The 16203-nt window shown below is 41.7% G+C and overlaps 1 protein-coding gene across 2 annotated transcripts in view; it reads left to right on the forward strand.

The window, feature by feature from the left end:
• LOC143805234 (uncharacterized) overlaps positions 1–16203 on the forward strand; it is a 660557-nt gene that overhangs the window by 481887 nt on the left and 162467 nt on the right. For both annotated transcript variants that reach the window (XM_077284263.1, XM_077284264.1), the window contains exons 15-20: positions 429–482; positions 10836–10880; positions 11005–11058; positions 12258–12302; positions 13574–13627; positions 13990–14034. In XM_077284263.1, the coding sequence (XP_077140378.1) occupies positions 429–482; positions 10836–10880; positions 11005–11058; positions 12258–12302; positions 13574–13627; positions 13990–14034 (297 nt within the window). The remainder of the gene's footprint in view (positions 1–428; positions 483–10835; positions 10881–11004; positions 11059–12257; positions 12303–13573; positions 13628–13989; positions 14035–16203) is intronic.

The following is a 16203-nucleotide window of genomic DNA, read 5'->3' on the forward strand; positions in this document are numbered from 1 at the left end:
ACTCTAGATAAACAAAAACTGACCCCACTTCCTGTAGAGAGACAGAGACCATCACCACTTACTCTAGAGAGACAAAGACTGACTTCACTTACAGTACTGTAGAGAGAGAAAGTCCGACCCCACTTTCTGTAGAGAAAAAAAGACCGACCCCACTTTCTGTAGAGAAAAAAAGACAACAGGCAGTGGTCATCATGTTAAGTAGAAGGAAAATGCTTAGTGTCCAGCCCTTTGGAGAAATTTTTCGGGGGTAAGACAACATAATTCTTTATATAAAGTAATTTGCAGATTGCCTATTTATCACATTATGTCATTGAAAGAGGTCAAGTTCTCTGAAAACGCAAGAAGCACTTAATGAAGACTATTTGAAAAGTTGCTTCTCTTCTGTCAGTATTGTGTTGAAAGTAACCTCTGGTCTTATCTACTCGTAGGGTTTTCTCGGAGCTTCTGGAACATTTGGGGAAAAAGGTATCAAAGGAATAAAGGTAACAAAACACATAATATCGTTCATCTCCCATCATCACTTTGTATATATACAAGAGAAATTCATGTAGTTTCTATTAATTGCACAAATACGATGAAGACTCTGCGCATTGTATAGGCATCATAGATTGGTGTGTGGTGCCCCAATGTTTAGTTGCTATGGTGCAGGGTATTGTTTTTCATTAGCTTTCAGTGCAATGTTATCATTTGGCCTACAGGGGCACTATTCTACACAACATACAGGAAGTGGTATAATTTAATGATAAGGGTACGTGCCCATGGTCAGTAATAGCAGTGTCTTGGACGCAGCTCACCTGCGCTGTGTCCAAAACGCTGCGTTCTACAATACAAACACAGTGGATGCGATTTATAGAAATCCCATGCCCACTGTGCTTTTATTTGATGCTCCTGCACCGCGGGTTTACAAGCCTCGGCATGGCAATTTCTGCTATGCAGATGCTAGTATCCGCAACAGAAATTTCCCCATAGAATGTATTGAATGTGGTAAATCCGCATTGTTGAATGAACACATGCGGATTTAACTGGTGATTGAACACAGCATTTTGGATAGCGCTGGTATTTCCTGATTGTGGGCACGCACCATAAGAATGTTGGACAACCCTGTTGTGTATCCGCTTTTTGGGCTCCCCTGGTGGTTGCTGGTGGTATTGGTGACTTGTTTGCACTTTGCTGCTTCTGTTCACCTGCTTCCATCAGCGTTTGGGAGTTTCCTATTTAGCCTTGCTCTCCAGTCATTTCCTTGCCGGTCATCATTGTAACCAGAGCCTTCGGTTGCATGTTCCTGCTACTAGTCTGCTGATCAGCTAAGTGGACTTTGTCCTTTTGTTTTGTATCTTTTGTCCAGTTTGCAGTTTTTGTAATTCTCTGTAGCTGGAAGCTCTTGCGGGCTGAAATTGCCACTCCTGTGTCATGAGTTGACACAGGAGTCTTAAAGTAATTTCAGGATGGTTTTTGAAAGGGTTTTCAGTTGACCGTGAAGTCCTCTTTTGTATCTTTCTGCTATCTAGTAAGTGGACCTCTCTTTGCTAAATCTACTTTCATACTGTGTATGTCTTTTCCTCTTAATTCACCGTTATTACATGTGGGGGGCTGCTATCATCTTTTGGGGTATTTCCCTAGAGGTAAGTCAGGTCTGTTTCTTCCTCTACCAGGCATAGTTAGTCCTCTGGCTGGTGCGTGGCATATAGGAAGCCGTAGGTATGCTCCCTGGCTACTATTAGTTGTGTGGTAGATTTAGCTCACGGTCTACTCGAGTTTCCATCACCCGAGAGCTCGTTCGTTATTTATATGTTTCTTACGTTCCCTTGCCATTGGGAACCATGACAGTATGACCGGCCCGAGTTAAAACTTATTGGCAGAAGAAAGGAGAGAAAAAAGAAGTCTGTAAAAATTTTTTTTTTTTTCTTCTTTTTCCCTATGCTTGCTCCATAGTTGGATCAGTTGTATTTCAGCTCTAATTACTGCCTTTGCCTTTCTCTCCTTATAATCCTTGAATGGCTCTGAGCTCACCTGTTTAAAGATGGATCCTCAGAGTTTGGCTGCAGGTTTAAATAATCTTGCTACGAAGGTTCAAAATTTACAAGATTTTGTTATACATACTCCGATGTCTGAACCTAAAATTCCTACACCAGAGGTGTTTTCCGGAGATAGATCTCGGTTCCTGAATTTCAAATATAATTGTAAATTGTTCCTTTCTCTCAGACCTCACTCCTCTGGAGATCCTGTCCAGCAGGTTAAGATTGTAATCTCTTTGCTGCGAGGTGACCCTCAAAATTGGGCATTTTCATTGGCACCAGGGGATCCTGCGTTGCTCAATGTGGATGCGTTTTTCCTGGCTTTAGGGTTGCTTTATGAGGAACCTAATTTGGAGATTCAAGCTGAAAAAGCTTTGATAGCCCTATCTCAAGGGCAAGATGAAGCTGAGATATACTGCCAAAAATTTCGTAAATGGTCTGTGCTTACTCAGTGGAATGAGTGCGCCCTAGCGGCAAATTTCAGAGAGGGCCTTTCTGATGCCGTTAAAGATGTTATGGTCGGGTTCCCTGCGCCCACAGGTCTGAATGAGTCCATGACAATGGCTATTCAGATTGATCGGCGTTTGCGGGAGCGCAAACCCGTGCACCATTTGGCGGTATCTTCTGAAGAGACGCCAGAGAAAATGCAATGTGACAGAATTCTGTCCAGAAGCGAGCGGCAGAATTATAGGCGTAAAAATGGGTTATGCTTCTATTGTGGTGATTCTGCTCATGTTATATCAGCATGCTCTAAACGTACTAGGAAGGTTGACAAGTCTATTTCAATTGGCACTTTACAGTCCAAATTTATTTTGTCTGTAACCTTGATTTGTTCATTATCAGTTATTACCGTGGATGCCTATGTGGACTCTGGCGCCGCTCTGAGTCTTATGGACTGGTCCTTTGCCAGGCGCTGTGGGTTTGATTTAGAGCCTCTGGAAGTCCCTATACCTCTGAAGGGTATTGATTCTACGCCTTTGGCTTGTAATAAACCACAGTTCTGGACGCAAGTGACTATGCGTATGACTCCAGACCATCAGGAGGTGATTCGCTTCCTTGTGTTGTACAATTTACATGATGTTTTGGTGCTTGGATTACCATGGTTACAGTCTCATAACCCAGTCCTTGACTGGAAAGCTATGTCTGTGTTAAGCTGGGGATGTCGGGGGGTTCATGGGGACATACCTTTGGTTTCCATTTCGTCATCTATTCCATCTGAGATTCCGGCATTTTTGTCTGATTATCGTGATATTTTTGAAGAGCCTAAAATTGGTTCACTCCCTCCTCACAGAGATTGTGATTGCGCCATAGATCTGATTCCTGGCAGTAAATTTCCAAAGGGTCGTTTGTTTAACTTATCTGTACCTGAACATGCTGCTATGCGAGAGTATATTAAGGAGTCCCTGGAAAAGGGACATATTCGTCCTTCTTCATCACCTTTAGGAGCCGGTTTTTTCTTTGTCTCTAAAAAGGATGGCTCTCTGAGGCCTTGTATTGATTATCGACTCCTGAATAAAATTACAGTCAAATATCAGTATCCGTTGCCTTTGCTGACTGATTTGTTTGCTCGCATAAGGGGGGCTAAGTGGTTCTCTAAGATTGATCTTCGTGGGGCGTATAATTTGGTGCGAATTAAGCAGGGGGATGAGTGGAAAACCGCATTTAATACGCCTGAGGGCCATTTTGAGTATTTAGTAATGCCTTTCGGCCTTTCTAATGCAACTTCAGTCTTTCAGTCCTTAATGCATGATATTTTCCGTGAATATCTGGATAAATTTATGATTGTGTATTTGGATGATATTTTGATTTTTTCTGATGACTGGGAGTCTCATGTTCAACAGGTCAGGAGGGTTTTTCAGGTTTTGCGGGAGAATTCTTTGTGTGTAAAGGGTTCAAAGTGTGTTTTTGGGGTTCAAAAGATATCCTTTTTGGGGTACATTTTTTCCCCTTCTTCTATTGAGATGGACCCTGTCAAGGTTCGGGCTATTTACGACTGGACGCAGCCTACTTCTCTGAAGAGTCTCCAGAAATTCTTGGGCTTTGCTAATTTTTATCGTCGATTTATAGCTGGTTTTTCTGGCGTTGCTAAACCTCTGACGGATTTGACTAAAAAGGGTGCTGATGTTGCCAATTGGTCCCCTGCTGCCGTGGAGGCCTTTCGGGAGCTTAAGCGCCGCTTTTTGTCTGCACCTGTGTTGCGCCAGCCTGATGTTTCTCTTCCCTTTCAGGTTGAGGTCGATGCTTCCGAGATCGGAGCGGGGGCGGTTTTGTCGCAGAAAAGTTCCGACTGCTCAGTGATGAGACCTTGTGCATTCTTTTCTCAAAAATTTTCGGCCGCCGAGCGAAACTATGATGTTGGTAATCGGGAGCTTTTGGCCATGAAGTGGGCATTTGAGGAGTGGCATCATTGGCTTGAGGGTGCCAAACATCAGGTGGTAGTTTTGACTGATCACAAGAATTTAATTTATTTGGAGTCTGCCAGGCGCCTGAATCCTAGACAGGCACGTTGGTCGTTGTTCTTTTCCCGGTTTAATTTTGTGGTCTCGTACTTACCGGGTTCTAGGAATGTGAAGGCAGATGCTCTTTCTAGGAGTTTTGAGCCTGACTCTCATGGGAATTCTGAACCTGCTGGTGTCCTTAAGGATGGAGTGGTTTTGTCTGCTGTCTCTCCAGATTTGCGACGTGCTTTGCAAGAATTTCAGGCGGATAGACCTGATCGTTGTCCGTCTGGTAGACTGTTTGTTCCTGACGAGTGGACCACTAGAGTCATCTCGGAAGTTCATTCTTCTACTCTGGCAGGTCATCCGGGAATTTTTGGCACCAGAGATTTGGTGGCTAGATCCTTCTGGTGGCCTTCCCTGTCTCGAGATGTGCGTGTTTTTGTGCAGTCTTGCGATGTGTGTGCTCGGGCCAAGCCTTGTTGTTCTAGGGCTAGTGGGTTGTTGTTGCCCTTGCCTATTCTGAAGAGGCCTTGGACGCACATCTCTATGGACTTTATCTCGGACCTCCCTGTTTCTCAGAAGATGTCTGTCATCTGGGTGGTGTGTGACCGTTTTTCTAAAATGGTTCATTTGGTGCCATTGCCTAAGTTGCCTTCCTCATCTGAGTTGGTCCCTCTGTTTTTTCAAAATGTGGTTCGCTTGCATGGTATTCCGGAAAACATCGTTTCTGACAGGGGTACCCAGTTCGTGTCTAGATTTTGGCGGGCATTCTGTGCCAGGTGGGGCATTGATTTGTCTTTTTCGTCTGCATTCCATCCTCAGACTAATGGCCAGACGGAGCGAACTAATCAAACTTTGGAGACTTATTTGAGGTGTTTTGTGTCTGCGGATCAGGATGACTGGGTTGCCTTTTTGCCGTTGGCGGAGTTTGCTCTTAATAATCGGGCTAGTTCTGCCACTTTGGTTTCTCCTTTCTTTTGCAATTCAGGGTTTCATCCGCGTTTTTCATCTGGTCAGGTTGAATCTTCGGATTGTCCTGGAGTGGATGCGGTAGTGGATCGGTTGCATCAGATTTGGGGACAAGTGGTGGATAATTTGGAATTGTCCCAGGAGAGGACTCAGCAGTTTGCTAACCGCCGTCGTCGTGTTGGCCCCCACCTTCGTGTTGGGGACTTGGTGTGGTTGTCTTCCCGTTTTGTCCATATGAGGGTTTCTTCTCCTAAATTTAAGCCTCGGTTCATCGGTCATAATAGGATTTTGGAGATTCTTAACCCTGTCTCCTTTCGTTTGGACCTCCCGGCATCTTTCGCTATCCATAATGTGTTCCATCGGTCGCTGTTGCGGAGATATGAGGTACCGGTGGTTCCTTCTACTGAACCTCCTGCTCCTGTGCTGGTGGAGGGTGAATTGGAGTACGTGGTAGAAAAGATCTTGGACTCCCGTATTTCCAGACGGAGACTTCAATATCTGGTTAAATGGAAGGGCTATGGTCAGGAAGATAATTCTTGGGTAACTGCCTCTGATGTTCATGCCTCGGATTTGGTTCGTGCCTTTCATAGGGCTCATCCAGATCGCCCTGGCGGTTCTTGTGAGGGTTCGGTGCCCCCTCCTTAAGGGGAGGGTACTGTTGTGTATCCGCTTTTTGGGCTCCCCTGGTGGTTGCTGGTGGTATTGGTGACTTGTTTGCACTTTGCTGCTTCTGTTCACCTGCTTCCATCAGCGTTTGGGAGTTTCCTATTTAGCCTTGCTCTCCAGTCATTTCCTTGCCGGTCATCATTGTAACCAGAGCCTTCGGTTGCATGTTCCTGCTACTAGTCTGCTGATCAGCTAAGTGGACTTTGTCCTTTTGTTTTGTATCTTTTGTCCAGTTTGCAGTTTTTGTAATTCTCTGTAGCTGGAAGCTCTTGCGGGCTGAAATTGCCACTCCTGTGTCATGAGTTGACACAGGAGTCTTAAAGTAATTTCAGGATGGTTTTTGAAAGGGTTTTCAGTTGACCGTGAAGTCCTCTTTTGTATCTTTCTGCTATCTAGTAAGTGGACCTCTCTTTGCTAAATCTACTTTCATACTGTGTATGTCTTTTCCTCTTAATTCACCGTTATTACATGTGGGGGGCTGCTATCATCTTTTGGGGTATTTCCCTAGAGGTAAGTCGGGTCTGTTTCTTCCTCTACCAGGCGTAGTTAGTCCTCCGGCTGGCGCGTGGCATATAGGAAGCCGTAGGTATGCTCCCTGGCTACTATTAGTTGTGTGGTAGATTTAGCTCACGGTCTACTCGAGTTTCCATCACCCGAGAGCTCGTTCGTTATTTATATGTTTCTTACGTTCCCTTGCCATTGGGAACCATGACACAACCCATGGTCATTATGCCAGAGTAGTTGATCTATCGATCTATCCAAAAGTATATCTGTTTATATTTTATGGTGCAGCAAAGATGAGAACATAATTTTTTAAATGCTGTGAGTGTTCACAATATACAGGAGATTTATACTGTTTAATGTCCATTCCTGTCTCTGCTGTCTTGATTGACATCACAAGATTTGTGTCACCACCAGATTCCTGAAAATCCCTTGTGCTGGACATGTCAGCATCGTGTAAGGCAACAGCTCATGCTCTGTGTCAATCAAGACTGCAGGGGTGGGGTTAGACATTGGACTCCATGCTGTGTGAACACCCACTTGACTCTTCACAGATCATTATCATAACAAACAAATAAACACACATTGGCAAGGGAATACCTCATAATGGAATCAAATCACAAATACCTATGTATATATTACAGAGGCAACCCATAACCCAATGATAGGACTGTAAGGACCCACTCAAGTCACTAGAGAAAACCACAAAGAAAAAAGTGGAAAAACGTCCATATGATTATGCAAATATAGAACACATTTTATTAAGAATAAATAAAGGAACAGACGGGTGAAACTGAACAGGGCGGTGACCCACACAGCAACACAGCTCAAGGGAGACCGCACATAATGTCAACTAGTCACAACATAGATGCTACACTCACATTATAAAGCAGTAAAAAATATCAGGCATCATATGTACATATATATACCGTACCAAGTGGTATGTGACCAGGACACGTGCCGTCTCCCACCCTCCCCGACGCGCGTTTCGGAAGTAGGAAAACTTCCTTCCTCAGGGGGCGTGCCATGGAGTACCTCAAGCACACTTTATATACATATAGCCGGAAATAGCCGCAGGTAAGAGACACGGACATAGGAGGACGCCCATATCCGGCGTCGACGTCACCGCTGATGTCGGTACACATGACACACTACAGAATTACATATAAAACAAAATCAGCAACAATATAACACATAGACAGTACCCAATAAATAGCATAATGATGCCAATATATTAATATGAAAAGTGCACAACATTACATGCATAATAGTCCACAGTATCGCCATAATAATCCAGCCAAATATAAACCAGCAATAAACAATATACAGCAATAATTAGAAAATCTTCATCTTGACAACGTAGAGATACTCCACAGTCACGGAAGAAACATCAAGCAGGATGTAGAAAATATCACTAAAAAGATAAATACAATATTAATAAAAATATAAAAACAAACCATGCAGAATATGGGACACCACTGTTACACATCAGCAGGGGGACCCCAAAAAGGGAGCAAAAGAGAGACATTCATTGAGACCATTGGGATGAACAGTGTTCAGAGCCCAAATCCATCTCAACTCAAGTCTGGATAAACGCTTGGACAGACCCCCCCCCCGAATATTAATCCTCAGGGCCTCAATTCCACGCACCTTCAACAAGGACCCATCACAATTGTGAAAGTCCTTAAAATGCCGTGGTATTGTTTTAAGAGTAGAAGTGTCCTTGTGACTGATAGCCGCCTGAATACCAAGTACGTGTTCACGGATCCTAACCTTTAATTGCCGCGTGGTTAGTCCGACATAGATCAGATTACAAGGGCACGTGGCATAATAGATCACGTATCTCGTGGTACATGTAATCCGTTGACGGATATCAAAAGATTTTGTACCATCAAAATTAACAAAACTATTGCACCGTACAACATTGGGACAGGCGACACATCTGTCACACGGTACACAACCACTCCTTACGGTGAAATTGTCCAAAAATGTAGATGTTGTTTGTTCAGAGTAATGGCTCGAGACAAGATGGTCTCTCGGGTTTTTAGCACGTCTAAATGACATGAAAGGTCTAGGGGGAATCAATCTCTTTAGAATAGGGTCCACCATTAAGATTGGCCATGCCTTTTTTTTAGACAAAAATCTAAGGTGGATGATACAATGAGATTTGTTACTACATTCAGTTCTCGTTCCGAGAATGTTCGTTCCTCCCTACAAAAGGCATGGCCAATCTTAATGGTGGACCCTATTCTAAAGAGATTGATTCCCCCTAGACCTTTCATGTCATTTAGACGTGCTAAAAACCTGAGAGACCATCTTGTCTCGAGCCATTACTCTGAACAAACAACATCTACATTTTTGGACAATTTCACCGTAAGGAGTGGTTGTGTACCGTGTGGCAGATGTGTCACCTGTCCCAATGTTGTACGGTGCAATAGTTTTGTTAATTTTGATGGTACAAAATCTTTTGATATCCGTCAACGGATTACATGTACCACGAGATACGTGATCTATTATGCCACGTGCCCCACGTGCCCTTGTAATCTGATCTATGTCGGACTAACCACGCGGCAATTAAAGGTTAGGATCCGTGAACACGTACTTGGTATTCAGGCGGCTATCAGTCACAAGGACACTTCCACTCTTAAAACAATACCACGGCATTTTAAGCACTTTCACAATTGTGATGGGTCCTTGTTGAAGGTGCGTGGAATTGAGGCCCTGAGGATTAATATTCGGGGGGGGGGGGGGGTGGTCTGTCCAAGCATTTATCCAGACTTGAGTTGAGATGGATTTGGGCTCTGAACACTGTTCATCCCAATGGTCTCAATGAATGTCTCTCTTTTGCTCCCTTTTTGGGGTCCCCCTGCTGATGTGTAACAGTGGTGTCCCATATTCTGCATGGTTTGTTTTTATATTTTTATTAATATTGTATTTATCTTTTTAGTGATATTTTCTACATCCTGCTTGATGTTTCTTCCGTGACTGTGGAGTATCTCTGTTGTCAAGATGAAGATTTTCTAATTATTGCTGTATATTGTTTATTGTTGGTTTATATTTGGCTGGATTATTATGGCGATACTGTGGACTATTATGCATGTAATGTTGTGCACTTTTCATATTAATATATTGGCATCATTATACTATTTATTGGGTACTGTCTATGTGTTATATTGTTGCTGATTTTGTTTTATATGTAATTCTGTATTTTGTCATGTGTTGTATGTTATTTGATTTGGTATGTTTTATTTGTTCCACAATATCTCCTTATAATATTTATGTTTCTGCTACTAGCCTTTTGCGGTATGGTACGCGGTATATACTGCTGGCAGCGTTATACTATATGTGACATTTATGTTACTGGCTAGCTGCCTATACTTATGATGGCCATTGGTATGCCCTGCGCTGTTTGCTGGACGTTCCGCTTCTTTTCCGGTGCCGCCCACTGTCTGATGTCATGGTCACATGGGGCCCCATGTGTACCGACATCAGCGGTGACGTCGGCGCCGGATATGGGCGTCCTCCTATGTCCGTGTCTCTTACCTGCGGCTATTTCCGGCTATATGTATATAAAGTGTGCTTGAGGTACTCCATGGCACGCCCCCTGAGGAAGGAAGTTTTCCTACTTCCGAAACGCGCGTCGGGGAGGGTGGGAGACGGCACGTGTCCTGGTCACATACCACTTGGTACGGTATATATATGTACATATGATGCCTGATATTTTTTACTGCTTTATAATCTGAGTGTAGCATCTATGTTGTGACTAGTTGACATTATGTGCGGTCTCCCTTGAGCTGTGTTGCTGTGTGGGTCACCGCCCTGTTCAGTTTCACCCGTCTGTTCCCTTATTTATTCTTAATAAAATGTGTTCTATATTTGCATAATTATATGGACGTTTTTCCACTTTTTTCTTTGTGGTTTTTTCTACAGATCATTATCATGTAGTGTGTGTTGAAATAAAAAAACAAAAAATCAGTGACATGTTTGGAAAGATTGTCAGGTTGCTATTATGGCATGGTACCAGTTTCGGGTGGTAATATGACCTGACAGATCCCCTTTAAGACTTGAATTACATTGCAAGTGTTTTGACCAGTGCAAAAGATTTCCAAAGATTTGATTAAAAACTATATATTCAATTCAACATTCCAATCAGAAGACATAAGTGATTGCATGATAGGAGCAGACTGCAATTTAGGAATGAGGGTGATTTATGTCTTAAAGACTACAATTCCTTTTATCACAGGGAACTAAAGGAGAACCTGGGCCCTTAGGGGTGATTGGGGTGCAGGTAAGTGCTGATCTTCCTTCATTCTTTACATTATTTAAAGGTATTAAAGCTACAATGAAAAACAACAAGTTCATAATTAAAGTTCTTACATTGTGAATCCTAATTGGATATTTATTTTTTTTAGGGCCCCATGGGACAAAAAGGACCCCAAGGTCTTCAAGGAATTCCAGGAATAATGGTGAGACATTGGCTGCAGGCTGAAATGCATTGGATATTCGCACATGCATGAAATATACAAGCATGTTTTCTTTTGATTCATCCAGGCCTCTAGATGGTGCTGATTACTGCCAATCCCATAGCTGGGATAGGAAAACTGCACCTAGTAAAATTGGGAAAGTAGCTCAACAAATGTAATGGCCTCATTATCAATAATTAATTATATTGTTTTTCAAAATCATAGTATTCATTATGATACCCTAATAGCGGACAAAATCACAGACTGATCGTCAGTGTCATACATAGCAAACCAGAGAGGAAAAACTATCATCAAGCCCAAAAATATATGAAAATATAAAGATACTTTATTAAAAATCCTTTGAAAGAACAGGTTTAAAAAGGTGGAAAAAGAGACAGTGCATATGTGCAGTTTACAAACACGGGACGTGGATGTGCTGATGTAGTTATCTAAAAATCCAATATTAGATCACAATGGTGAACAACCCTTAAAGAGTATAAGACAATTGAAATATATTATCCCCAAAATATGCCATCAACGGTAAACTAGTCTATTATATACATATCAAAAAGGATATCACATGGCAATCCATCACAAAAGGCATGCATGAGACAGCAACATCAAAAAGAGACATTCATATGCAAAATAGATCTCAAATTAGCATACCTATAGAGATATCCTGTAGACAAACCAGAGAGGCAAATTGGAGGGGCACCAGCTACACCCACGTCACCCCGACGCGCGTGATATGTATATAATTGACTAGTTTATGTTTTATTTTGGGGATAATATACTTCAATTGTCTTATACTCTTTAAGGGTTGTTCACCATTGTGATCTAATATTGGATTTTTAGATGGCTACATCAGCACATCCACATCCGTGTTTGTAAACTGCACATATGCACTGTCTTTTTCCACCTTTTTAAACCTGTTCTTTGAATGGATTTTCAATAAAGTATCTATATATTTTCACATACTTTTGGACTTGATGATTGTTTTTTCCTCTCTGATTTGCTACCTAGTAAAATTGCAAGGTTCTTAGTTGTTTGACAAATATTAACTCTGAAATTACTTTTTAAAAAATATTTTTATTTTTTGCTCTTTCATAGATGGACGTCATATTTGGGCTTTTTACCTTTTTATCAGTGCTTCTGCAATTTTTTTTATTATCTTATTTTAACTCCGTTTTTTATTTTGGCAGGGAGAAAGTGGCGCTCCTGGAACCCGGGGGCCACCTGGTCCAGAGGTATGTGACCCCAGATTTTTTTCATAGGCTAATTACCAATTGATAAACCAAAGAAGTCTTACGAACTATCCAAAAACAGAGTCAGGCCATGTAGGTAGGTTCATACAAGACGGAATAGCTGTGAATTTTAGTGGTGAAGGCGTCCTAATGTCATAATTTACAGGAAACATCAAGCTGAGTTTTCAAGCAGAAACAGCTTATGGAAACTCTCCTTTTTTGAGTATGTGCACACTGAGGGTTTTTTTAGGAGTTATTGGAACCGAAACTCTCTAAATCCTGCTCCAAATATTGATGTAAATACTTTTATCCCCAAAAAAGAAAAAAGTATTCTAGGAAAGATACCCTTATTGACTAACCAGAAAAATTATATATATCTGCAAGTTTTCAGATCATAAAGGCTCCTTCTTCGGCTGGTTACTGTACATCTTCCAAATATCAAAATTCCTCTAAACCCTTTTGAGTTTCGGCTCAGTGGCTATGTGTATGTGAACTTTTTTTGGAGCAAAAACTCAGAGAATACGCCTCGAAAACTTGCAGCTCCGTGTGGACATATGTATTCAGTTTCTGCTCTGAAAACGTAACAAAAGGACTCCGTGTGCACATAGCCTTCAGGAGGTGTTTTGTTTTTTTTTTTGGGGGGGGGGCATTTCCTGATTCGGTTTTGAAGAGTTTTTTTTTTCTTATAATATTTTTCCCTGAAGCGCTCTTTTTAACATTTTGATTGGACAGCACCTAGCATGGAGAGATTTCCTTCAAGATTCACTTCACAGAGGTGACATGCAATTTCTCCAACCACCCCCCTCCCCCTCAAACAAGTTTTTCACAATCTCTTAAAAAAAAAAAAAGCTCAATTAACTCCTCATAAGAACAGCAGAGGAGATTTCCCATAAAAATTCATTGGAAGAATCTTCGAAAAGTTTTGAAGCAGTTTTAGAGGACGGTTTTGGTGAGTTTCCACTCTAAAAAGTCCTGAAAAAAAAACTCAGTGTGAACACTGCCCAAACTCTCCTCAGACAGGTAAGGGTTACAATGTAAGGGCTTATAGAATGTATAAGGCCACCAACTATGTTGCTCACATCACTAAGGAGGGATGAACGCAGCTGAAGGGGCACAACACTTCCACCCGGGTCTCAGCAACCTGATTCTCACCTAAAAGTTTTCTGAAACAGGAGGCACACGTTATTCACTTTCTCAGCTTGAGGCTATTCCTAGGTTCAGCCTGGAAATCTTTTTTGGTAATAATAATAATAATACCTCTCTGCTTTGTGAAGGGTGAAGAGGGTCAGCCAGGATGCCCGGGTACTCAAGGGGTAAATGGGTCACAGGTAAGTAATTCAAGTCCTTACAGTAATAAATGTCAAATATTAGATTGATTAGTTTGCTATAAATTACAATTACAATTACGATCACATTTGGTCACAACATGCCCAGGATTAGGGGAAGTAAATAATATGTAGAAACGTGATTTGTATTTTTATATTGAGAGCCTTTGTTTCTTCTAAAGATAAGCAAACACTTATCTCCCTCATCCTACTAGAGTAACATACTCGCTTGGCTAAGCCAATATTTCATGCCCAGGTTAAGACTCACATGAAAACAGAGAAAATGCTGCATTTTTAATTACAGTATTCTACATTGTAAATATTTGAACAGGAGTATAAATGTCTTCTTGTCTTCCCAATATTAGGGAGATCAAGGACCTGCAGGAGTCAGTGGCCGCCCTGGACCACAGGTATGCAGAAAATACTAGATTTTAATATAAATTAAATCTTGGCTAAAAATCCAGTATGCAATCTGAAAAGTCAAGAATATATATCTGTCGGAATTACAGTGGCGTGAAAAAGTTTTTGTCCCCTTCCTGATTTCTTATTGTTTTGCATGTTTGTCACACTTAAATGTTTCAGATAAAAAAATAATACATTTTAGACAAAGATAACACAAGTAAATACAAAATGCAGTTTTTAAATGATGGTCTTTATTATTATGGGAAAATAAACCTACAGAGCCCTGTGTGAAAAAGTGATTGCCCCTTAAACCTAATAATTAATTTAGGTCACCCTTAGCAGCAACATCTGGAATGAAGAGTTTTCGATAACTGGCAATAAGTCTTCTACAACGCTCTAGAGGAATTTTGTCTCACTCATCTTTGCTAAATTGTTGCAATTCGGCCACATTGGAGGGGAACCACTTTTTTAAGGTCATGCAACAGCAACTCCATCGGATTAAGGTCAGGACTTTGACTAGGCAACTGCAAAGTCTTCATTTTGTTTTTCTTAAGTCATTCAGAGGTGGACTTGCTGGTGTGTTTTGGATCATTCCCCTGCTGCACAACCCAAGTGCGCTTCTGCTTGAGGTCATGAACAGATGACCGGACATTCTCCTTTAGGATTTTTTAGTAGGAAGCAGAATTCTTGCTTCTATTTATCACAGCAAGTCTTCCAGGTCCTGAAGCAGAAAACCATCCCCAGACCATAACACTACCACCACCATATTTTACTGTTATGATAATCCTTTTCTGAAATGCTGTGTTACTTCTTTGCCAGATGTAATAGAACATACACCTTCCAAAAAGTTAAACTTTTGTCTTGTCAGTCGACAGAATATTCTCCAAAAAGGCTTGGCGATAATCAAGATGTTTTCTGGCAAAACTGAGATGATCATTTATGTTGTTTTTGCCTTAGAACTCTGCCATTTTTGCTCATTCTCTTTCTTATGGTGGAGTCATGAACACTGACCTTAACTGAGGCGAGTGAGGTGGGCAGTTCTTTGGATGTTGTTGTGGGGTGTTTTGTGAACTCTTGGATGAGTTGTCACTTCGCTCTTGGGGTAATTTTGGTCTGCCGGCCACTCCTAAAAAGGTTCACCACGGTTCCATGTTTTTGCCATTTGTGGGTAATAGCTCTCATTGTGGTTTGCTGAAGTCCCAAAGCTTTAGAAATGGCTTTATATTACTGATGATATTTTACTCATGATAGCCAACCCTACGGAATCCATTCCTTCTATAATGTATGCCTTTTAACTAGTTTGGAGCAGTTTCTGGATTTTGCATAAATTACGACAAATCTCATGCTTTGGCTATCTTCAAAGCTGCTTCAAAACGGTGGTTGTTCCCTTTCCCCTTTCAGTTGAGGAGAGACTCTTGGGGTCAACCTACCCTCAAACCCCCATGACATTTATAAACTGAATGTTCGACCCCTCATCTCTGTGGTTGTACAGGAAATACAATCCTGGAAATCTCTTAAACTGTCCTTTGCGAGCAAGGCCCATCTGATTAACATGATCTCTTTCCCTAAAATACTTTTTCCCTTACAGACAATTGCGGTTTTATTATCTAAAGCTGATGATAGGCTTTTAACAAAAGTCTTCTGTCAATTTTTTGGGGCTCAAATTGGGGCTCTAGAATAAGTATTTTTAAGCTGCAACAAACTTAATCCTAGGGTGGCCTTAATCTCCCTAATATACGTCTATATAGTAAAGCGGCTATCTTCCGCCACTCTCTGGACTGGATCTATGCCTTCACTCGCTTCACGAATACTCAAATAGAAGAGGCGATGTGTAGACTCCCTGCTGTGCTTCACCTACCACAATCCGAGGTCCCAGTGGAGATTAGGGTAACCCCCTACTGTTGTCAGTAATCTTGGGATGGCGCCATGCTAGACGAATTGGTGGACTTGACTCCCATATCTTCCCTTCTGAGGCAATCCCTCCTTTCTACAGGGCAGGCCACCTCTCATCTATCGTGTGCTTGGGAATAATGGATGTAGACTGGTTAGTGACATGTTGGCGGACATTCCATGTCCTCTTACTTTGGAAGACACTGTATTTAAATACCCAATCTTGGAGGGAGATAACTTTACTATTACTCAAATTAGACATTATGTAGGCTCGGTACTGCGGGATA

The sequence above is a fragment of the Ranitomeya variabilis genome, chromosome 2, assembly GCF_051348905.1.
Source record: "Ranitomeya variabilis isolate aRanVar5 chromosome 2, aRanVar5.hap1, whole genome shotgun sequence".
NCBI lineage: Eukaryota > Metazoa > Chordata > Amphibia > Anura > Dendrobatidae > Ranitomeya > Ranitomeya variabilis.